This window comes from Balaenoptera ricei, chromosome 12 (assembly GCF_028023285.1).
Source record: "Balaenoptera ricei isolate mBalRic1 chromosome 12, mBalRic1.hap2, whole genome shotgun sequence".
NCBI classification, from domain to species: Eukaryota; Metazoa; Chordata; class Mammalia; order Artiodactyla; family Balaenopteridae; genus Balaenoptera; species Balaenoptera ricei.
The window spans coordinates 12,869,634-12,893,319 of record NC_082650.1 but is presented as its reverse complement, the minus strand read 5'-3'; the positions used below and the strand labels follow the sequence as shown (position 1 = coordinate 12,893,319).

The 23,686-nt window shown below is 39.3% G+C and overlaps 1 protein-coding gene across 2 annotated transcripts in view; it reads right to left on the bottom strand.

Annotated features, from left to right (window-relative positions):
* The window catches only part of IPCEF1 (interaction protein for cytohesin exchange factors 1), a 208,364-nt gene that overhangs the window by 90,084 nt on the left and 94,594 nt on the right, over nt 1-23,686 (bottom strand). For both annotated transcript variants that reach the window (XM_059940965.1, XM_059940964.1), the window contains exons 3-4: nt 7,442-7,599; nt 6,433-6,485 (exon numbers count right to left, since the gene is read on the bottom strand). In XM_059940965.1, the coding sequence (XP_059796948.1) occupies nt 6,433-6,485; nt 7,442-7,599 (211 nt within the window). The remainder of the gene's footprint in view (nt 1-6,432; nt 6,486-7,441; nt 7,600-23,686) is intronic.

The following is a 23,686-nucleotide window of genomic DNA, read 5'->3' as shown; positions in this document are numbered from 1 at the left end:
CTGGGAGGTCCTGCCTGTCCAGTTGCTGGTCCGGCTGGTGACTAGGTTTAGCTCCTGATTTGGATATGTGTCCCTATTCCTCCCTTCCTAGGCCCTCAGGTAGCTTGTGGAATTGTGTAACACCAGGCAGTGCTTTAACAACTGTTTTCTCTTTTCATCTTTAGCCCCTTTCACAAGTGAGGGAGCCGCTGTTTACCATTGTCATTGAGAAGTGAACGTAGGGGCTTCCCTGGTGGCGCAGCAGTTAAGAATCTGCCTGCCAATGCAGGGGACACGGGTTCCAGCCCTGGTCCGGGAAGATCCCACATGCCACAGAACAACGAAGCCCGTGTGCCACAACTACTGAGCCTGCACTTTAGAGCCCATGAGCCACAACTACTGAGCCCGAGAGCCACAACTACTGAAGCCTGCGAGCCACAACTACTGAAGTCCGTGCTCCTAGAGCCCATGCTCCGCAACAAGGGAAGCCACCGCAATGAGAAGCCCACGCACCGCAAGGAAGAGTAGCCCCCCCTCACCGCAACTAAAGCCCGTGTGCAGAAACCAAGACCCAACACAGCCAGAAATAAATAAATAAATAAAATTTTAAAAAAAGAAGTGACCATAGCTCCCTCATATTTAGGGGAGCGTTTGCCCACCTCCCTAACCTGGACCAGGAGGCAAACTGCTTCCTGCCTCCAGATGAGGTAGGTGCCCAGCAGGCCGTAGCTTCAGTCATGTTGCCACTTTTTATTTCTGATCCATGGAGATGATTACTGTGTTTTTGAGCCTAACTGTGCTTTTCCTGCTTTCTATGTTTCTCTTTGTCTGTCATTGCTCTGTATTTACAGCAGAGTGGAGTGTCTACATGTGAACCTGCAGGACCATTATTGAATGGAAGCCAGTCATTTCATGTATGAGATTCCATCTTGAAATCACAGTTTAAGTGACAAGCGAGTCCCTTCCCACAGTAGCTTCAACATCCCACCAAGACATCTGTCCAATTCTGCTCCTGGCACCTTAAACTTTTTTCTATCCTACAGAAATGTCAGGCACTTTAACAACTCCATACTTTTGAATGCTTTATTCTCTTCCCCCATTTTTCATCTGCTTAATGCTTACTCATCCTTTCAGATCGAGGCCAAATGCCACCTCCACCATAAAGCCCTTTCTGACTTTAAAAGGCAGTGAGCTCTTATAAAAATCTTACATTCACTCAGTGTTATTTATTTGTAGTCACTGTAGCAATTGATTTATATTATTTCCCAAAGATCTTCATGGTAGGTACTATTTTTACCTTCCTTTTCACAAATGAGGAACTTCATCTCGGTGTGCTTAAGTAACTTCCCCTCAGATCACACATAGCTAGTAGCAGAGCCAAGACTAGGACCCAGGCCAGTCAGACTCCTAAGCCTATTGTTTAACTCAGTGTTACTACTTCTTCTGTGTTTTATATTCCACAATGCTTTGCTGATGCCTCTTAAATGGATATTATAATCTATCTGTTTATATATCTGAGTGGTACATACATGGTAGTAACACAATCCATCTAATGGTCCAACCCTCTATCCCACACAGCTACTCAATCACTTCCCCTGTTAATGTTGCTTCTTAAAGTTTATCAAATCTCTTTCATCAGCTCCGTAGTTGAATGATGACTCTGCTTAGAGTCAATGATTGGCCAAGAATTCAAGATAGAATTGATGTTCTTGAACACGTCATGACTTCAAAATCTAGCACCTAGAGTGATGCCTGACACATAGGAAGCGTTCAATAAATATTTACCAAAAGATTAACTGGGTCTTGTATCAAATTTTACTTCCTATAATGCCTTAATAATAGTGCCTGGTACAAGTGGAGATTTAACAAATATCTTGAAAGCCATCTCTATTGTTTGATTACTCAGAGCTGAAAAATACCTCCGCTAACATCAGCAGAGAAAAGCAACATAAAAGTTGCTCCAACATCTTTCTCCCCCGAGAGAGGCACATACATAGAGAAAAGCCCCTGGGATCAATTGACACTAAGTTTGAACCCATCTGGAGAGATGACCCTTGGCGTTTCCTTGAAGGTAAAATACTATTTCCTCAAAAACCACAGTAACTTTCTCCAGCATCCTGTTTTAACCATATCCACCAAATACTAAGAATCAGGAACCCAAGAAATAGGAAGGCATGGGGTGGAGGAGAGGCGCTGGGAGGAGGTGGTAGCTTCCAGTGGTAGCTAACAAGACCTCACCCAGTCTGTTCCCCAGATAGCTGTCATGCACTTCTCCACTCGAAGTCCTACTTGGGACAGAAAATATGCAAAACAGTCTCCTGCGTCCAAGACAGCATTGGCACAGGCAATTCAACATAGAGTTCTGTTGATGGGGCCTAAAAAAACAAGGTGCCAACATTTCAGCTCTTTCTAGTTGATCAAAAAGGTGGAAAATAGTTTCCTCACTTCATCCCTGAATATCACCACATCCCTGAGACACACACCATGAGCACAGGGATGGAGTGGGGGGCAGAGCAGGTTCCCATGGGGGCTGGAATCATATCTGGGCTGCTCACAGCACACAGTACACATAAAGACCAGGCAATACATGTTCTGTGAACAACAAATGCAGAGCTCTCTTGTGAAGCAAAGGCATCAGGGACCAGTCTGCTGTTAGATCACCACACAGATGACAGTCCAGGCAACAGCAGATAACCCAATGACCACGGTGGCAGAAGTTAAATGTCCATTCACATTCAGTGAGCTTGTCCTCATCAGCAGAAGAATTGAGCAATGTAACCATGATTTATACGCAGAGACCTTCATTTCAGGAAAAAGTTTTCACTTGACATTTTTTCCAGACAATATTTACTGAAGGAAATTTATTTTAAACAATTTTTGAGAAAACACTGTCATAAAGTTTTGATCTAAGATAATTCTGACATTTCTTCCTCACTAGAGCAATCCCTGCAAGGAATCCCTGAAAGCTTTAGGTAAAAGAATTGTGTCCAATGGTAAAAGAGGTGATGTGTCACATTCCCTCTGAGACTCGGCATCATTAAATTAAGGCTGTTTTCCTTCTTTAGCTAGAATGTTGTTACTAAAATCTGAGACCAGATAAGTTTCTTAGCCAAGCCTTAAGATTCACATGCTGGTTGTTATTATTTATTTATCTATCTCTATCTATTTATTTTAATAAGAAACTAATCATAAAAGAAAACCAAGCCATACTGATTTGGTGCATAATGCTTAATCACCACAGTATAATGTACGGAAAGCCTTATAAACATCAAGAACTACACAAATGGATGTTTAGCGATTGTACCAAATTTAATCATTTATGTTAAAAATTTCCCAAAAAAGCTATGACCCGGATCCTACAGGTGATTATACTAGTGCTTTCTTTCAGGGCACAATTTGGTAAATTATGGCTTTTGTTTATTCAACCACCACTTACTGCACAACTGCTGAGTGCCAAGGACCAGAGATTCAATGGCAAGCAAGTTCTAACACAGCTTCCAGTGAAACACAGACGAAAGAGAGCTGAACAAGGATAATGAGGTCTGCACACCATTACAGTGCTTACCTAGAACCGGGGAGTCACAGGAGGCCCTCCAGATAAAGACCTGCGCCTGAGAGGATGTGATACAGAGATGCAGGTACAAGCCAGGAGGCGTTGACCACCGAGCGCAGGTAGGTTTTGGAGGTGGTTACCACATTCAGAGTGGCCAAGCCACGTCATGTAAGTTATGTTTGAAAGTATGAAGTTCATCTGAAAGCCAAGGGAAGCCACTGAACAGATAGAAGCAGGTGGGTGGCAAAATCACATCTGCAGTTAGGAGAACCCACCCTGGCTGTTGTGAGGCAACAGAGAGTAGTCGGGGGTGGGGTAGTTGGAAGCAGGTGCAGAGAGAGGCAAAGAGCCCAGTGAACAGAAGGAAGGGCAAGTGTTGCGTCTGAGAAGATGGAGAAATGTTTAGGAGGCAAAACAGACAGAACTTGGTGAGTTAATACTTTTTGATTCTGTGTGAAGCTTTAGCTTTGAAAATTCTGCTCTTTCCCTTCAGAGGAGAGAAAACCGGAGGAAAGAAAAGAATACCATCAGATAACAGCAACTCAGCTTAACAAAAAAAGAACAATGCTTTTTTACTATGCACATAGTAAGACTTCAGATGCTTAGAATCCACTTTCTTGAACAGTTTTATTAGCACCACTTTACCATCACCCTGCCCCAACCAGGTGGTGGGCTCCTCCTCTTCGCACCCCAGCACTGAGCAGAGAGCTCAGCACATGTAGCTCAATAAATGCTAGTTTAGTGGAAGTGAGGTGTAGTTCGGGATGCGATTAGCTCAAATGTGTCACGCCTACCGAAAGTACCTAGCATACAAATAGGTCTCCTGTGCTACATCTTATTTAGAGAACAAATGACAGCAGAAAATTGAACTAATTTTCTGAATGGAAAGATAAAGTAGGTTAACCACTGAAAAGCAGCTGGAAGAAATGCTTAAGAGAGACATTAAGCAGTACTGCCCAGACGCTGATGGCTGTGAGATAAAAACAACAGGTAAATAGACACACAAGGAGAGCTGAGCTGATTGCGTCTAGGAGTGGAAAATGGCTCGTGAAATGAGAAAGACCCATAAATAGCCGGAGTTCCCACCAAGAAGAACAGAATCCACTTGTGCCCAGGACCAAGGGGAAGCAGGTTACCTATTACAGCGGTAATAGCTATAGATTGGGGGCTACAGAATGATATGTTAGTCCTTTGGTAATCACATCTACCATCTTTGTTCCAAAACCCAAGGCTATACTTTTTTTTTTAAGACGTGGAGATTTTAACTTGTTTCAAGTCACAATTAAATCTCCAATTCCCACCTACTACCGTGGTTGACACTTGATAAACTCAGGAGAGGTAATCAGTGAGCATTAAATGAATGTCTCAATGAATGAATGAACGAACTTATTCATTTAACATCCTTAGGTGGTCTCGTGTTATCTTAATTTCCATTTCCTCTTAAACATATAAGATGAACTCCTTCCAGCTGGAAGACTACATTTTTTCTTCAGAAAAAGTGAAGCAGTGTAATAATTAAACCCTCCATTACCTTTCTCAAGGATCCAACAGTCCTAATTCTTTGTTTTCATATCTTTGTTCCACATAACACGTACACATGACACATATGCTTATAATCCTATGCATTTTTTTCTTTTAAAATTTTTCATAAACTTTGGATATTCTGAACCTGAGTCTCCCTGACTCTATCTTTACAGATCTGTGACATCCATTTGCTTTTGCCCTTGACCATAAGACCCTCCTTTAACACCCTGTACAAACACCTTTATATCTAATCCTAGCAAAAATCTTCCATTGCAGCCACATTTATTCTCTTAGTTGTTCTTCTTTATCTTCACTGTGATTATTCACATGTCTATCATCAAACACACACACCCATTCATGTCCAAAGAATCACACTTTCTTCTTTCTGCAAGTTTCAGATAGCGAATTTCCTAGCTTGCCTAAGTGACCGTAATTTGCGTTTTCATTTTTAGTTTTCTGCAGCCCTGTCTCCCGAAGTGTCCACCATTTTTCATCACTAGCAAGCTTTCCCTCCTCATTTAGACGTAGCATCAGAATTAAAGTGCTCTCATTGCCTTCTCTCTCTCTGGAATATGAAATTGTTAACAAGCAGAGAATTACTATGCTGTCCTGCTTTTTAGTAAGGTGGCCCTTCCAGGAGCTGTCTGACTCCCTCCATTTCTCCATCATTATTGTTACAACCTGCCTTGACATCCATTTCCTAATGTGCATCAGGAAACCATTGTCCAGGTTCCCTATTTGGCAGGAAGTCTATACTGTATTTTCTCAGCGCTCCACTTCTGATTCTGCTTTTGGCTGTGCTCCAAAAACTCTGTCTTATGCATCCATCATGAAGTCATTAGATTTGCCAAAAAATGGACACTATCCAATCCCACACTATCCTACATCCCCTTCTGTTTGAAGTGTCATGTTACTGATATCAACTTCTCTAATTTCCCTGCATAAGTTGCCTCATCTAATAGAGGAAATTTGCTCAATTGACTTACCTAATTTAGGCAAATTTATGGCTATAAAATTATCTTCAAAAGAACCTACAATTTCACCATAATAATTAGCAGACTTATTCCCATAGAAGTTGCATGAGAGGTTACACTATAACATAGTTAATTTTAAATGGAGATAATTTATGTACAGTATGTTAAAATCATGGTTATGTTTCTTGCTCTTTAAAAGTAAACAGCTAGGAGTCTTAAACAAATGCTTGGTGATCATAAGAAACCCTCAGACTCTAACAAGAAGATCATTTAATTCCATTGTGACTAACGAAATGGAGGATAATAAATAGCTAGCCAAACTTAAAATCGACCTAATTTTTTACTCATTCATCAAACTGACAATTAATATCTAAAGTCTGAAGTATTCCAAAGGGTACTTACAAGATCACTGCCATCAGTAGCCATGTATGATGCCAAATTGATAGAAACAAAAACTAGAAGAAAAGAAGGATTTTCAGTTAAATGTGGGATTAAATTGTTCATAAAAGCGTATATCTCTTTGACGGGAAGAAGGGCATTTCTATTTTGATTGATGAATTTCACAATAAAAGTGATTCATTACATGGCCCTTTAATCCAGAATAAACCAACTGTTACAAACTGAGTTCATAAAATAAGCCAGAATTTCATCTGCACATTTGTCAGTATATTTTTCAAGTCTACAGCAAGATGTATCTATTTTTTATCTACTTAATATTGTATAATACATAAACATATATCTTTGAAAAGTGAAAATATTTTCATCTTCATGATGAACAACATAATGTAAGGTGCAGAAATATTTGATCCATTACTATTATTCTGATTGCATTAATTTAACAATTTCAAAAATGTAACTAAGCCCTCTGCCTCAGAAGTCCCAACTTTAATATAAAGATGAGCCCCTTTTGATGTATTGAACTTTGTAGTGGATTACCTGAAAAACAAGACACTGGTTTCAAGAAAAGAAGATGAAAACAAAAAGAAAAAAAATCTCATATCTTTAGACTTTGACAAGTGAGAAACTTGGTAAACATCCACAAGCCACTGAAACTCTCCCCAAAGCAAAGAGCCTTTCACCTCTTCCCAGTGACACCATAAATGCAGATCCATACCCCATGTGACTTTATTTCTTATACCAATGGTTCCCAAGTTCTGAAAAATGTATACCACTTTTTATGTCAAAAATGCCATATTTATATTACATAAATATGAATAAAACATTTATTTGTAAAATGCCAAAGAGAAAAACCACAATAAAAAAGACCGACCAATTTAATGACTTAATTTTTAAACTACTTGTTTAAAAAATACACTAAAATATAAATAGAAAATCAAATCACAAGCTGATGAAAATATCTGCAATATACATTTAATAAATGAGAATCATAACATAAAGAGTCCATACTCACCAATAAGAAAATAATAAGCAGACTGGGAGATGAAGATGGTGAAGTAGAAGGACGTGGAGCTCACCTCCTCCCACAGATACATCAAAACTACATCACATGTGGAGCAGTTCTCACAGAACACCCACTGAGTGCTGGCTGAAGGTCTCATACAGCCACAGCTGCAAGAAAGACCACCACATAACTGGGTAGGATGAAAGGGGGAGAAAAGGAAGCAGGACGGGACCTGTACCCCTGGAGGGAGCTGTGAAAAGTTCCCTCACCCTGGGAACCCCCTTCACCGGCTGGGAGATCAGCCAGGTCAGATAGGAAGCTTCAGGTGAGTGCAGAGGTGAGTGCAGCAACAAGCTTGTAGAAGGCAGGACAAAGAGAGACCTGCACAGAAGGTCCTGGCCACCTCACCGCATGCCCCAGCCCAAAGCACATACCAGCTGGAGCGCTCGCCGGTGGCAGCTGGGTTCTGATACTTGGGCTTCAGCAGACAAACCCAGGGAGAAGATTCAGTTTGGCCGTGCAGAGACAGCCCCAAGGTCCTCGAGAGTGGTCCAGGCCACAACTGGTGGTGTGTGAGGACAAATAGGATCCCTATTGTCACTGCGAGTGCAAAGGGAGGGGCATGGCCCTGTCACAGCAGCCTCATCCTCAGCCTGCTCGCAGAGGGTGCAGCCCCAACTCTACAAGCTCTGGGCGCACACACACACATGCAGGTTGCCCACACGCAGAAGTGGGGCTGAAATCTGAACTGATTCCTGGTGGGTGCGTGACTTCCACGGATTTACGCCACTGGCAGATTTGTGAGCACAGCGCCTGAGGGACTTGCAGCCTGATTGCTAGCTTTTCCTCTGCTGAGATGGGGCAGAGGGTAGTTTCAACAGTGTACTTTGTGAGCACGCACAATGGTGACAGGCAACATCACAGAGCACACGTCTCAGTGGACGGCTCCTGCGGAGGAATACCCAGTGGCTCCTTTCCCAGCGAGAGTGTGCCAGTCCCAACTACCTCACACCACAGCTTAGAACCAGACCTGAGGGCTTCTATTCCAATAACTGGGGAGCAGGCTCTGCCCCCGACAGGGCTATGACAACCATGGAGCAAAGAGGAGACCCCTCCAACATCTAGTGCAGGCTTTGGCCTCCACAACATCAATCACACCCCCTATCAAGGGGATAATGGCCAGCACACACTGAGGAAAGATGTGGCAGGCATCCATACCGAAAACAGCCCTAGCACGAAAAATATTAGACTCATACAGGACGCTCCCAAATAAAAACAGCCCTTCAAGACCACAATAGATAACTGCTTCTCCTAAATTAATAAGTCAGAGAAATATAAGTAAAATGAAGGAGAAACCATTCCCAGTTAAAAGAAGAGAAATCCCCTGAAAGAACAAACAATGAGACAGACCTCTCCAGTTTACTAGACCCCAAGTTCAAAAAGGAAGTAATAAAAATCCTGAAGAAATTAAGAAAGACTATGGATAGAACTGTGGATCACTGTAATGAGGAAATAGAAACTATAAAGAGGACAATTAAAATTAGACCACTCAATTGCCAAGATGAAAACTGAACTAAGTGCAATAAATAGCAAACTAAATAATGCAGAAGAGAGAAGAAGTGATCTGGAAGATAGAATAATGGAAATCACTCAATCAGAATAGCAGACAGAAAGAAAAATGAAAAAAATGAAAGCAACATGAGACCTATGGGATAATATAAAGCATGCCACAGGAAGATCAGCTCGGTGCTTTGTGACCACTTAGAGGGCTGGGATAGGGAGGGTGGGAGCGAGACGCAAGAGGGAGGAGATATGGGGATATAGGTATATGTATAGCTGATTCACTTTGTTATAAAGCAGAAACTAACACACCAATGTAAAGCAATTATACTCCAATAAAGATGTTAAAAAAAAAAAAGAAGCATGCCAATCTACACATAACAGGGATCCAAGAAGGAGAAAAAAGAGAAAAGGGGACCAAAAAAGTATTTGAAGAAATTATGGCTGAAAACGTCCAAAACCTAAAGAAGGAAACATATCCAGGTACAGGAAACACAGAAATGAAATGAACTGTCAGAAAAAAAAAAAAAAAAAAAAAACCTCTTTTAAAACCATGTCAAAAAAAAAAAAAATACCTAAGAATAAACTTGACCAAGGAGGTGAAAGACTTATATGCTGAGGACTATAAAACACTGATAAAGGAAATTGAAGATGATTCAAAGAAAAGGAAAGATACCCCATGCTCTTGGATTGGAAGAATTAATATTTTTAAAATGACCATATTACCCAAAGCAATCTACAGATTTAATGCAATGCACCCTATCAGATTACCCATGACATTTTTCACAGAACTAGAACAAATAATCCTAAAATTTATATGGAACCGCAAAAGACCCAGAATTGCTAAAGCAATCCTGAGGAAAAAGAAGAAACCTAGAGGCATGACACTCCCAGACTTCAGACAACACTACAAAACTACAGTAATCAAAATAGCATGGTATTAGGACAAAACAGACATATGGATCAATGAAACAGAATAGAGAGCCCAGAAATAAACCCACACACCTATGGTCAATTAATCTTCGACAAAGGAAGCAAGAACATACAATGGAGAAAAGACAGTCTCTTCAGCAAGTGTTGTTGGGAAAGCTGGACAGCTGCATGTAAATCAATGAAGTTAGAACACTCCCTCACAACATACACAAAAATAAATGCAAAATGACTTAAAGACTTAAATATAAGACAGAACACCTTAAAACTCCTAGAAGAGAACATAGGCAGAACATCCTCCATCATAAATTGTAGCAATGTTTTCTTAGGTCAGTCTCCCAAGACAAAAGAAATAAAAGTAAAAATAAACAAATGGGCCTAATCAAACTTAAAACCTTCTGCACAGCAAAGGAAATCATGAACAAAACAAAAAGACAACCTACAGAATAGGAGAAAATATTTGCAAACAATGCAACCAACAGGGATTAACTTCCAAAACATACAAATAGGTCATACAGCTCAATATGAAAAAAAAAAAAGGAACAACCCAATCAAAAAATGGGCAGAAGACCTAAATAGACATTTCTCCAAAGAAAACATCCAGATGGTCAACAGGCACATGAAAAGATGCTCAACATCACTAATTATTAGAGAAATGCAAATCAAAACTACAAAGTGGTAACACCTCACACAAGTCAGAGTGGCCATCATCAAAAAGTCTACAAATAACAAATGCTGGAGTGGGCATGGAGAAAAGAGAACCCTCCTACACTGTTGGTGGGAATGTAAATTGGTGAAGCCATTATGGAGAACAGTATGGAGGTTCCTTGAAAAGCTAAAAATAGTTATCATATGATCCAACAATCCCACTTCTGGGCCTACATCCAGAAAAGACAAAAACTCTAACTCGAAAATATACATGCACCCTAATGTTCACAGCAGCACTATTTACAATAGCCAAGACACGGAAGCAACCTAAGTGTCCCTTGACAGATGAGTGAATAAAGAAGTTGTGGTACATATATAATGGAGTATTACTCAGCAATAAAAAAGAATAAAATAATGCTATTTGTAGCAACATGGATGGACCTAGAGATACCATACTAAGTGAAGTAACTCAGACAGAGAAAGACAAATACCTTATTCTTTCAGTTATACATGGAATCGAAAAAATGATACAGATGAACTTATTTACAAAACAGAAACAGACTCACAGATAGATAACAAAGTTACAATTGTCAAAGGGGAAAGTGAGGGGGAGGGATAATTAGGAGCTTGGTACTAACAGATACACACTACTATATATAAAACAGATAAACAACAAGGTCCTACTATATAGCATAGGGAACTATATTCAATACCTTATAATAACCTACAATGGAAAAGAATCTGAAAAACTATATATACATATGTGTATATACATATATATGCATAACTGTACCACTTTTCTGTACACCAGAAACTAACACAACATTGTAAATCAAATATACTTCAAGAAAAACACCTAAAAATTAAAAAAATAAAATAGAGAACTAATAAAATAACATGTGAAGGAAAATTCAAAACATAAAAATAAAAATGACTAATGTTTAATCTCATTAGTAATAAAATATGTGCAAAGTAAAACAACAGCCTAATTCCATTTTTATTCTTCAACATTGGCATACACAAAAGAATTGTCAGAAGCCTAGTTTGCTGGAGGTGTGTTGAAAAGAATAATTTGTTGTTGGGATGTCAAATTATTACAGCCTTGCTGGAGGGCAAGATGGTGTTGATGACAGTGGTGACAATCTCAATGGCTGCTGACATTTGCTGAATCTTTACTATGTGCCATCAACCATGCTAAGTACTACCATACCAAACATGTGAAGAGTTTTCAATATATTCTTAATGAAAAAATAGGGGAAAATATGTGCGATTTAACTTCATTCAATTTTTATTATAAAAATGTGGGTTTAGGGCTTCCCTGGTGGCGCAGTGGTTGAGAATCTGCCTACCAATGCAGGGGACGCGGGTTCGAGCCCTGGTCTGGGAAGATGCCACATGCCGCAGAGCAACTAGGCCAGTGAGCCACAACTACTGAGCCTGCGCGTCTGGAGCCTGTGCTCTGCAACAAGAGAGGCCACGATAGTGAGAGGCCTGCGCACCGCGATGAAGAGTGGCCCCCGCTTGCCGCAACTAGAGAAAGCCCTAGCACAGAAACAAAGACCCAACATAGCAATCAATCAATCAATCAATAAATCTTAAAAAAAAAAAAAAAATGTGGGTTTATATACATACAACTCAAACATCAATGCATTGGGGAAAAAAGTCTGAAGAAATCTACAGCAAAATGTGTATAGTAATTATAAGAGTTGTATTAATAAGTTATTTTTTATTCCCATACCTATTTATTTTCCTACAATAAGTATTTATTTATAAAATGAAGATGTTCAGGTAAAATACTATGAATATTTTTTGATTCTGTATACTAACGTATTTTTATTATCAATCAACTGAGCAAATACATAATAAGTAAAAGCTAGTTTGAATTCAGCAGCGCTTTTAGGTAAAGAAGCTTGCAGAACTTGTAGAAGTTAAAAGCAAAGTTTTGGGGCTTCCCTGGTGGCACAGTGGTTGAGAATCTGCCTGCTAATGCAGGGGACCTGGGTTCGAGCCCTAGTCTGGAAAGATCCCACATGCTGCCGGACAACTAGGCCCGTGAGCCACAACTACTGAGCCTGCGCATCTGGAGCCTGTGCTCCACAACAAGAGAGGCCATGATAGTGAGAGGCCCGCGCACGGCGATGAAGAGTGGCCCCCGCTTGCCGCAACTAGAGGAAGCCCTCGCACAGAAATGAAGACCCAACACAGCCAAAACAAAACATAAATAAATAATAATTAAAGGTGCTAATAATTTTTTTTAAAAAAAGCGAAGCTTTGAATTGGTCTGGACTGAACTTAAATCCCAGCTTAAATGCAGCTTACTCTGTAATCTTGAGCAAATAACTGATATTTTGAGACCTCAGGACTCCCATCTGTGAAATGTGGATGAGAATTGTATTTTCTTCTTAGGATCAGATAAGAATTAAATGAGAAAATATCTTTATAAGGCTCACATGGGGCTTAACATAGAACAAATGCTCAATAAATTATTTTATTGTCATAAAACATACTCATTCCCTAAGCAAGCATTTATTAAAGGTCAATTATATATACTCTTTAAATAAGTTGTAAGGGATCACAGTGTAACCTTTCCTGACTCTACCCAGTCGGCTAATTGGCCCCTCCCCTATAATAACATAAATTGATTGCATTTATTAAGCAGTTACTATGTGCCTGGCCAATTGATGATTTCATATATCATGCTATACTATTGTTAGAACCACTTTATGAATAATATACTATTATTAGTCCCATGTCTTAGATAAGGCAATTTAGAGGAGGAAGTTAGTAAATAGGTATTTCCAAATTCAAACCCAGACTCCAGAGCCTGCTCTCTTAACCACCACAATACTATCCTGGCTCCCTCAAGGTCTCCCACTAACTCCTAATGGCCTTTGTGTTGTACCATGATGCTCTGGACAGGTCTCCCTGGTTTGACAATGAGAATGTCAAAGGCAGAGGCCAAGACCCAGTCTTCTTTATGTCCCACGTTCTAGCCCAGTGAGGCACACAGCTTAGACTGTACCCTCAGACAACTTTATTATTTCAGTGGAAACTTAAACCCGTTCACTCAGCCAGCTTTCTAATAGTAAAACAAGCACAGAATTGACAGGAGATGATAGAAGACAAAGGGAAAAATTCACCTCTAATTCTTCTCCTGAGCATTGGGATAGGTAGACAATACGCTTCTTCAGTCACTGATATTAAACCTTCCTTGGATCTCGAGGAATATTTCCCTTGTACATATTGTACCTCTTTACCACTTGACTATTCTTAAATGTATCCATTCTGTCTATACCCATTGCTACCACCCTAGCAATTGGACCACTTTTGGACCACTGCAGGAACATCCTAGCTGATGTCCTGGCTTTCCTTCTTGCCCAGAGTCATGTTTTTTCAATGCACATCTAACTATTCATCTCTTTCCTTACACTTCTACAATAGCTGTTGAGTCTTGAGATAAAGACCAAAATTATGAAAGGAAGACTTTGTACTACCAGGTCTCTGCTTCCTTCTCCAACCCCAACTTGGATCATTTCCATGTCTCTTTCTTTCCATCTCCCTGACTCACTAGGTATTTTTTAAATTCCTTAAACACGTTTCTACCAATCTCAGAACCTTTGTGCACGCTCTTCAACAGTCACCAGCCAAGATGACTTATACCATCTAGTCTTTCAACTCTCAGACCAAATATCATTTAGTCAAGAAAACTTTCCATGATCCTTATTAGAGATCAATCTCCTTTTGTTTGCTCTCATAGTACCTTATCTTTTACTTATAGAAGGTCTCATAGTAGTACAGAATTATTAATTTTGCAATTAGTTCTTTAACATCTGACTCCCACTATAGTATAACTTGTCAAGGGCAGGCACTCTGTCTTACCTTTTCTATCTGTTTACTGCTATATCCGCAGTCATTAAATAGACATTTGTTGAGCAAATGAATTAAAAATACAAAAAATGAAAGTACTAAACTATAGATGAGTTTCCATAAAGAAAACCTATGAATTACAAATTTTTTCATTTAGTGAAATAGTACTGTCATGAATATCCCATGAGAAATCTTCCCAATCTGCAGAATATGGAAATGAAACTGTGTTGATTGATGTCAAACCTCCCAAATCAAAGAGGAAGTGGGTAGAAATAATATGCAATCACTGGTATAACGAAGCATAGGTGAAGGGACCTAGGAATGAATGTACCTTTGTGGAGGCTATGTGAGTGTTTACTTAATGATTTTGGAGTTTTGGTACTCTGTTTCCTGAGGTAGTTGACATATATAAAATCTAAAATTTCACCAAAATGATTCAATGATAAATAATATGTAGCTCCAAGATTTGATAAAAATATTTATAAAGCACACCATAAAAGTAACTCATGAGGGCTTCCCTGGTGGCACAGTGGCTGGGAGTCTGCCTGCTGGTGCAGGGGACGTGGGTTCGAGCCCTGGTCTGGGAGGATCCCATATGCCGCGGAGCGGCTGGGCCTGTGGGCCACAACTGCTGGGCCTGCGCGTCTGGAGCCTGTGCTTCGCAACGGGGGAGGCCACAACAGTGAGAGGCCCGCGCACCGCGATGAAGAGTGGCCCCCGCTTGCCGCAGCTAGAGAAAGCCCTAGCACGGAAACGAAGACCCAACGTAGCAACCAATCAATCAATCAATAAAAAAAAAAAAAGTAACTCATGAAAAATAATAATAATGCTGGCAAAAGTGCTTCGGAAGTAATAATTTTTCCATTTTCCCAACCTTTCTGAGAATGTCAGTTTGAGCAAGGTGCCCATGAGTGAAAGAGTTAAAGGAAGAAGTAGTAGTTATTTGACATGTCTTGATAAAGAATTTTTGTATAGGTCCCAGGAATTAAAAACATATAAGAGCTTAATGACAGGGTAACAAATAACATTTGTAAATCAAGTTTCCAGTTCTTTGCTTTCAACAAAATTGAAGAAAAATCTACTTTAAGTCTCTTAATCATTAAAAGTAGTTGTTGTGATAAATCACCATAATATTTGGCATATCCTTGGAAGGAGTTCAAAAAGTGCTCCATTCCCATCTATTTATTTATGTGAAAAATAGTTTTAAGTGCTCAGCATACATAAAAAACAATAATAGGATTAAAATTGGTTCTGAACTCTCACTCTAGAAGTAAATAATATTCATGGGTATGTTACATAATTAGAAGGAAAGCTTCATCTATGTCATTAAACAATGCATTTTCAATAAAAAATATTTACCTCTTGTAGTTATCATCTGTCAAAATGTGTAACATATTCGTATTGTTTGTTATGTACCAATAATAATTATAATAATAACTCATTCCAAATGAAATAATTTATGGCTTAAACAATTATGTCACCTCAAAATTTTAAATTAATTTAATTTTAAATATATATATAGTTGAAATGTATTACAGAATTATCAATAAATTATTATTAATAATTTATTAATTATTATTAATAATTATCAATAAATTTTCAGTAAATTTTCAAGCATAAAAATATTATATAATTGAACAAAAATCTATGGAGTACTGTAATGAAAAAATGAGCTCCGGGGGAAAAAATTAAAAAGAGCTACGTAAAATCTAAAACTTCAAAGATTACTTTAAAAAAATAACAAGACATGTCAGATTTCAGTTTATATTGCATAAGTTATATTTAAAGAGAAATATTACCTTTTTCGCTATCAAGATTTATAATATGCCAGAAATTATATCTTTTGCAACTATTTAAACATACGATAAAAACTCTGAGTGACAATTTAAACTGTGAGGGAGCACATAGGGTTTCCATATTATTTTATGGGTACACAACCAAAAAAAAAAAAAAAGCTTTAAAACTACTGCACACACATGGATTATGGTCAAACAGATTTCACTCTGCCACTTGCTAAATGTGGAAACTTAGGAAAATCACTTAATTTCTATAAATAGTAAGAGCTTCATCTCTTAAACAGAAATGATAATAGCCAGCTGATAGGATTTTTGTGAGAATTAAGTGAAATCTCATACGGGAAACACGTGGATGCTCAAAAAGAGGTAGCAATTACCTAGAATGGGAGCAATTACCTAGAAACAGCTTTGTTATAGAAAACTATTCTTCCTAATGGACTCAGCACACAACTGAAGGGTCTAAGCCAGTGTGACAGCAGTTTTCATCAAATAAAATAGCGTTCACACTTGGAGGTGGATTAAACTCCCTAACCTACTCTCCTAGAGACATTTTTGGTACTGTATTTCAGAGTTTAAGGGAATAGTTTTCTCAGTCATATTTGAGACAGTTACCTTCTTTAAAGAACAATTCCTTAACACACCACAACATGAGACTTAGCCAAAACACCAGGGTTATTAATATTTTTTAAGTTAGTGCAATGACATAAAATGTATTTCTGATAAGCTCTGTAACTGAAAAGTGGAAACACATTTCATTATCAAATGCATAATAAAGCTAATTTCAAAGAAGAGATTTTTCCTTAATATATACTGGTCGTTATGGACTGAATTTTTGTGTCCCTGAAAAATTTGTATGTTGAAATCTAATTCCCAGTGTGGTAGTATTTGGAGGTGGGGCCTTGGGGAGGTAAATAGGTCATGATGACAGGGGCCCTTATAAATGAGATTAGTGCCCTTTTAAGAAGGGGTCAGAGAGCCAGCTCACTCTTTCCACCATGTGAAGATACAAGAAGAGTTAGCACTCTGCAACCCTGAAGAGGGCTCGTACCAGAACCTGACCATGCTGGCACCATGGTGCCAGTTCCAGCCTCCAGAACTGTGAGAAATGAATTTCTGTTGTTGATAAGCCACCTAGTTTATAGGATTTTGTTATAGAAGCCCAAGCTGACTAAGACACTGGTGAAGAATCAGTCCCTCTCATTTTACACAAACAAAAGTTCATTCTAGCAATTTATTTTAGAAACTGTTTGGTAAATCAGTTAAGTCAGAAATATGGATTCTGGTCCTGTATCATTTTAAAACCAGAAAATAAACCAAGAATATCAATATGCAACAAAGGCACTATTGATAAAGCAGACAGTAGATAGTATAACTGGTATTTTTTTAAAAAACTTTAAAAAAAAAACTCACTAAAGGCAGTTATAGGTTCAATTGATCCAAAAGTAACAGTCTTGATTATTCCTCAGTGAACATTATAATCTTTGGGATGATGCAGCAGAACAAGTACCATGCCTACTGTTTTAAAGATTTTTTTAAAAGAATACAATTTATTGTGATTTTGAGATAATTTTCCAATTGAAAGAAACTATGGGCTAGGTTTATTCTCTTTTTCATAGAGCCTTAAGTGAAAACAACAAAACTGAACAAAAATTTTAAAAACCAACAGATTAATTCACATGCTTATCCTTTAACATTACAGTGTTAGCATTTGACAAGACATTCTCAGAACAATGAATGGATTTATGGACAATCCATGAGGCAAACAATGTGCATTATCCTTAATCCAAAAACTAGAGCTCTTTGGAGACAGAAAATGCTGGTCATTCTAGAGGCAGAAGTCTCAATCATCAAAAAGCATGGAAAACACGTAACAACAAAGTGTACACTTAACTAACAATGAGAACTGTCTGTAAACGTCTTCTGTTAGGTGATTGTCCATCATAGTGATGCCACAGGAAGCAGGAGAGAAAATTCATCTTTGCTCAGATATAAAAGCGAAGGACATGAAACAATCCATTAGCTTTGCTACTTAGCAGGAAATCTCTTGTTAAGGCAGAGCAGGAGAGAAGGGAGCAAAATGCAAGATGACCTTCCTGTGAGTACACCTGCAGGGATGTATGGGGTGGGCTGGTCTGGGGTTGTTACTCTGTCCAGGAAATTTACAAAATGGAAATATTTACCCAAATTATTTCAAACTTTTTCCTTTTTAATCTTAGCTCTATTGTCATTCTGTTCCAATCCATCTCCTACATGCTTTAAAAGTCTCATTCTTCCTCTTTCATTTATTTTCTCTTTTTTATCTTTAACTTTTCCACTCATTTCACTGCATTTCTTTTCTGCAGTCTCTCCACTTTGAGGATAATCTGACAGATGGTTTTAAGAGCCGTGACTTTTTTAAAACAGAAACTATGATTAAAATTATTTTATTTTCAACACCACTGAAATGCCGTGATCCATCATCTGAGGAGATTGGCAGGCTTCTTCCTTACTCTCCTGCATTCCCACGTAAGCTGTCAGCCCTGACAATCAAGGTTTAGACATAAAAATCCACAAATCTAAAGGGGGAAAAAAAACCCTTCTTTCAGCCAACAATGTCAACCTCTATTCCCAAAGGATAATTTTACCAAAGTAACAAGCAGGTGGCAAACTGTAAGCGATCACCAACAATCTGCCTCTTCTACGTCCTGGAAGAACCTGCACCAAACCCAAACGGCTGCTGGACCTGCCCCTTAGGGAGGCACGAAACTCCCTTGCATCTCTTGCGGCAGGCGTATATGCCCGTGTGCGGCCTCCAGAACCCGAAAGAGTCACAAATTATGGTCTGTGTCCCAGCATGCCCTTAGGGCTCTGGCAAGGGGGCAGGGCCCTGCCGATCCACCTCCGGGCAGTAGCCAGGCGCTGCCCCATGTGCGCCCTGTGCCCATTGCTCCCAACCGAGGCGCTTTCCCTTCACCATCTAGTGAGGTCGACCAGATGCCCAGAGACCACCAGAACTCATCTCTGTGGGGTTGATTCTGTTTCGCAATTGTCTTAAATTCCACAGCGCCAGCCCAGTAAGTGACTGATCCCACCAGCCCTCCAGAATCGGGCTAGCACACTGACTTCTGGCTCTTCCAATTATTTATAAAGGTAGGGGCTGCAAAATATGTTTTCACACCTCCCAACACACACACACACACACATACACACACATGCATGCCATAGTAGCAGCTTCATGCACCAATGCAGATAAAACCTGCAAGGAACCTGCCTCCTAGACCAGTGACAGATCCAAGGCACTTCTAGGAGCCAGTCATTCTAAGATCCAAACTAGCTGTGTGCTTAGGTTGGATTTAAAAGATTTGTGATGGAAACCCAAGGAAGCTCTTCACCGATTTGTACTAGCCCCAGTATGTTCCATCAAGTAGGGACAGGGCCACCAGGCCTATGACGAGGCCACAGGCAGCACTGGTGGCCCCCAGGCAAGGCATCAGTTATTAGGGCAACAACAGTCTGTCCCATAAGCACACCCTGGTTGTCTACAATGGCAGCCCCTGAGTAACAACACCTGATTCATAAATTCACTTCACTCCAGCCTGTGTGGGGTGAGAGCAGATACAATGCACTAAGATGGGCCGGACAAGAATGGCAAATGATCACCCTAACCTTTCGGCCATTTGCAGCCCTAAATTTCTCCACATGAGTTATATTCATATTTTTGCTTTCTGGAAGAGAGTATATGTTTCTGCCTGTGAACTCCAGACTGTGTTCACACTGCTCCGAGACAGCCCATCACTTTAACTCAGCTTTGCCAAACAACCTTCCATTGAACCCCCTTTTCATCAAAAGGAATAGGTGTACCCCGTGCAGCAGTGGCCTCTGCTACAGGACCATTGCAGGCTAGAAGGAAGCCAGAAAAAGAAGAACTATTACAAAGCTGCCTGTTGTTTGCACCCATTGCTCTGGAGTTGGAGCAAAAATTCCCCTTTTTTCTGGCTAGCTCTTTCTTGGGAAATATCACTTTGATGGGCCTTATGATTTTGCAAAATTAGTGCCCAAGGCCCTGTCCGACAGGAGAAGTAGTGACCATTAGGAGCTAACCTGCTGTGCATCATAGTAGGAAAGGCTGCCTTTACCAAGAAGAGGGCGACTTCTCTTAGAAACTCTTACGATGATACTCGGCAGAATTATCGCAAATTATTTGTAGTCTTCACATCAACTCTGTAATTTTTTTCTTTTTTCTTTTTCTTTTTTTTTTTTTGGCCACACCATGCGGCATGTAGGATCTTAGTTCCCCAACCAGGGAGCGAACCCTCGCCCCCTGCATTGGAAGCGCAGAGTCTTAACCACTGGACCACAAGGGAAGTCCCAACTCTGTAAAATAATATTACCTATACTTTTACAAGTAAAGAAACTGACATACAGAGCAGATAGACTAGCTACTTTACACAGCTAGCAAGTCATAAAGTCAGAATTCAAGCCTTCAGACCCCAAGCTCAGGGTCCTTTGGACATTAACAGTGTTGCCTCTTATAATAATGTTTGCCTTTTCAACTTCTCCTTAGCAGCATGCTTAATTTTTCTGCAAACAGTAAATCTCATCACATTCTTACAGAATGAATTGAGTCCCATAATTCTTGTAGACACTGCAGACCAGGCATACAGTAGGCACCTAATAAATATCTGTTGATTTATATTGACCCTGCCTGTACTTTAGGACAAGTTAGAGAAGGTAAACAATTTACCAAATTTGAACAATTCAGAGAAGCCTGATGTGACTCACCACAGTTGATATCTTTTACTCAAAGGGCTACATATGGGACCACAGATCAGCTGCCACTGGGTGATTTTGAATGATCTGATCCACAAGGAATATAGTTTCTGGAAAGAGACATTGGAGAGCCAAATGCAGCTTGTTTTGGAATTGAGCACCCTTGCCAAGGCTTCATTCATAAATAATGTAGGGCTAACTTCCTGGTCGCAATCCTAAGTGGGCAGGCTACCTGTATCAGGTTGCCGACAACCCGGATGCAAGTACCTGAATTCTGTGTCTGCTGACAATTCCTGGTTAATGTCTCAAAATTTTTTAAAGCAAGAATGAGAGCTCTAGCCAAGACACATCTATTTATTAAAGAAGACCTGTTAAATTAAAGCCATTCTTAAATACCCCAAAACTGAGACATTTGTTGACACAATCCATGTAAACTATTGCCTTCAGAAATAGATTAGCTTTCTCTGGAATCATAACATGTATGCAAAGAGACACCTAGTGGACAAACATGTAAGTACACTGTTTAGCTTGAGACCAAAGACTGAAAGATCATTCTGAAAGCTCATTCTCACTCCTGCTTTTGATTTCAATAGAGCATTTTTTAAAACTACTAGAATCATAAAGCTGGAAATCTAAGCTTTACAAAAGACTATTTTGTGTTTATTTCTAAAGGAAATTTTTGCTCTTTACTGTTTTTAAATTAGATTATCATACTGCATAAAGTCTTGAGAAGTTACACAAAAATTAGAGTAGAATGTAATTGGCCAGCCACTTGAGTTCACCTTTCTCTGAACTCGTGTGTGCTTATTTTTTTGTTTCCATCTCTTTATAGACTTTGCGTATGAGATTTTCCATTTGTCTTTGGGTTGTTTTATTCTTGCTTTTAAGTAAGTAAAGCCAAAGACTTTTTTTCCAGCCAGTTTCCTGTGGTCCGCCCAGCTTCCGGTGACCTGCCTGCTCTCTTCATTTTGTACTTTCTCACCCACACCTCACCTACACACTGTTTTATACCCATCGTCTCACATTCAGCTTACATCTGCACCTGCCACCCTCCCACTGCCCTAGATGACTTTAACCTCAAAAGTCTGTCATCACAAGAAAACAAGGAATTATTTATTTTTTCCTGACACCATTTTACAGAAATTTGGCCATGTCAAATGTTTAGAAGAGAAAGGTATTTTAAATTAAATAGATAAGTTTAATTTCAATGTGTATGAACTCACGGACTCCAACTCGTAGAATTTTAAATCTGAAAGAGAAACACTTGTTCTCAGGGAAGCCAGATTACCTTTACAAAGTCCAGTTACTCTGAGACTGCTGGGCCAGGAAAAGCCAAGCCATGTGGAGAGTCCCAGGAGAACAAAGTGCTAGGAGAAGGAGGAGCTAAGGAACACAGATGTGTGGATGAAAACGTGATCTTGGAAGCGGATCCTTCTGTCCCAACCACTCCAGCTAAAACCACATGAATCAGAGAAGAACTGCCAAGCCAAGCTCTTCTCAAATTCTGTCCTGGGCAAAACAAAGAGGTCCTCACCCTACCATTTTCAGTAAGTAAGGTGGTCCTTCTTTCTTCCATCACATATTTGGTGGTAATATGTTGAAACCTTTTCTTGGATATTAGGAATAAACCAAAGATGCTGAACATTGTATCAGAAGAGCTCATTAAAAAATAGTAAGAATTACAATAATTAAAAAATAAGAAATTAAGTTTGTCAATATTTTCAGATGATATGATTTTACATATGGAAAAGAATCTACATGTGAATTATTTAAACTAAAAAGTGGATATAGAAGGGTTGCTAGATACCTGCCCAATACATAAAAATCAATAACTTTTCTACACGCCAGCAACAGATAGCATGAAAATAAAATTTATAAGAAGATACAAATATAACAACATCATTAAATTCCAAATACATTAGAATGACTCTAATAAAAGACATGTAATACTTCTATGAAGAAATCTATAAAACATTATTGAAAGAAATTAAAGAAGATCTAAACAAATGGAAGGATATGTCATATTCATTAATTAGAAGACTCAAGATTGCAAAGATGGGGCTTCCCTGGTGGCGCAGTGGTTAGGAATCTGCCTGTCAGTGCAGGGCACATGGGTTCGAGCCCTGGTCCGGGAAGATCCCACAGGCCGTGGAGCAACTAAGCCCGTGCGCCACAACTACTGAGCCTGAGCTCTACAGCCCACAAACCACAACTACTGAGCCTACGTGCCACAACTACTGAAGTCCACACTCCTAGAGCCCGTGCTCTGCAACAAGAGAAGCCACCACAATGAGAAGCCCACGCACCACAACAAAGAGTAGCCCCCGCTCGCCGCAACTAGAGAAAGCCTGCGCACAGCAATGAAGACCCAACACAGCCAAAAAATAAAATAATACGTAAATTTTTAAAAAAAGACTGTAAAGATGACTATGGTTAGTGCTTTTTCTTTGCTGTTAATTTTATTATCCTATGGCCATAAGGATATTATCTTACCATTTCTTCTAGAACTTCTGTTGTTTTGCCTTTCATTTTAGATCTATAATCTACTTGCAATTGACCTTTGATTCTGGTTTCAAATAAGGGTTAATTTCCATTTTTAAAATTAATAACCAATTGTCTCAGTATCATTTATTGAAAATACTGTCATTTCCCCATTGGTTCTAATCATAAAGGAAAAACTTGATAAGTTGGAACCCACTAAAAT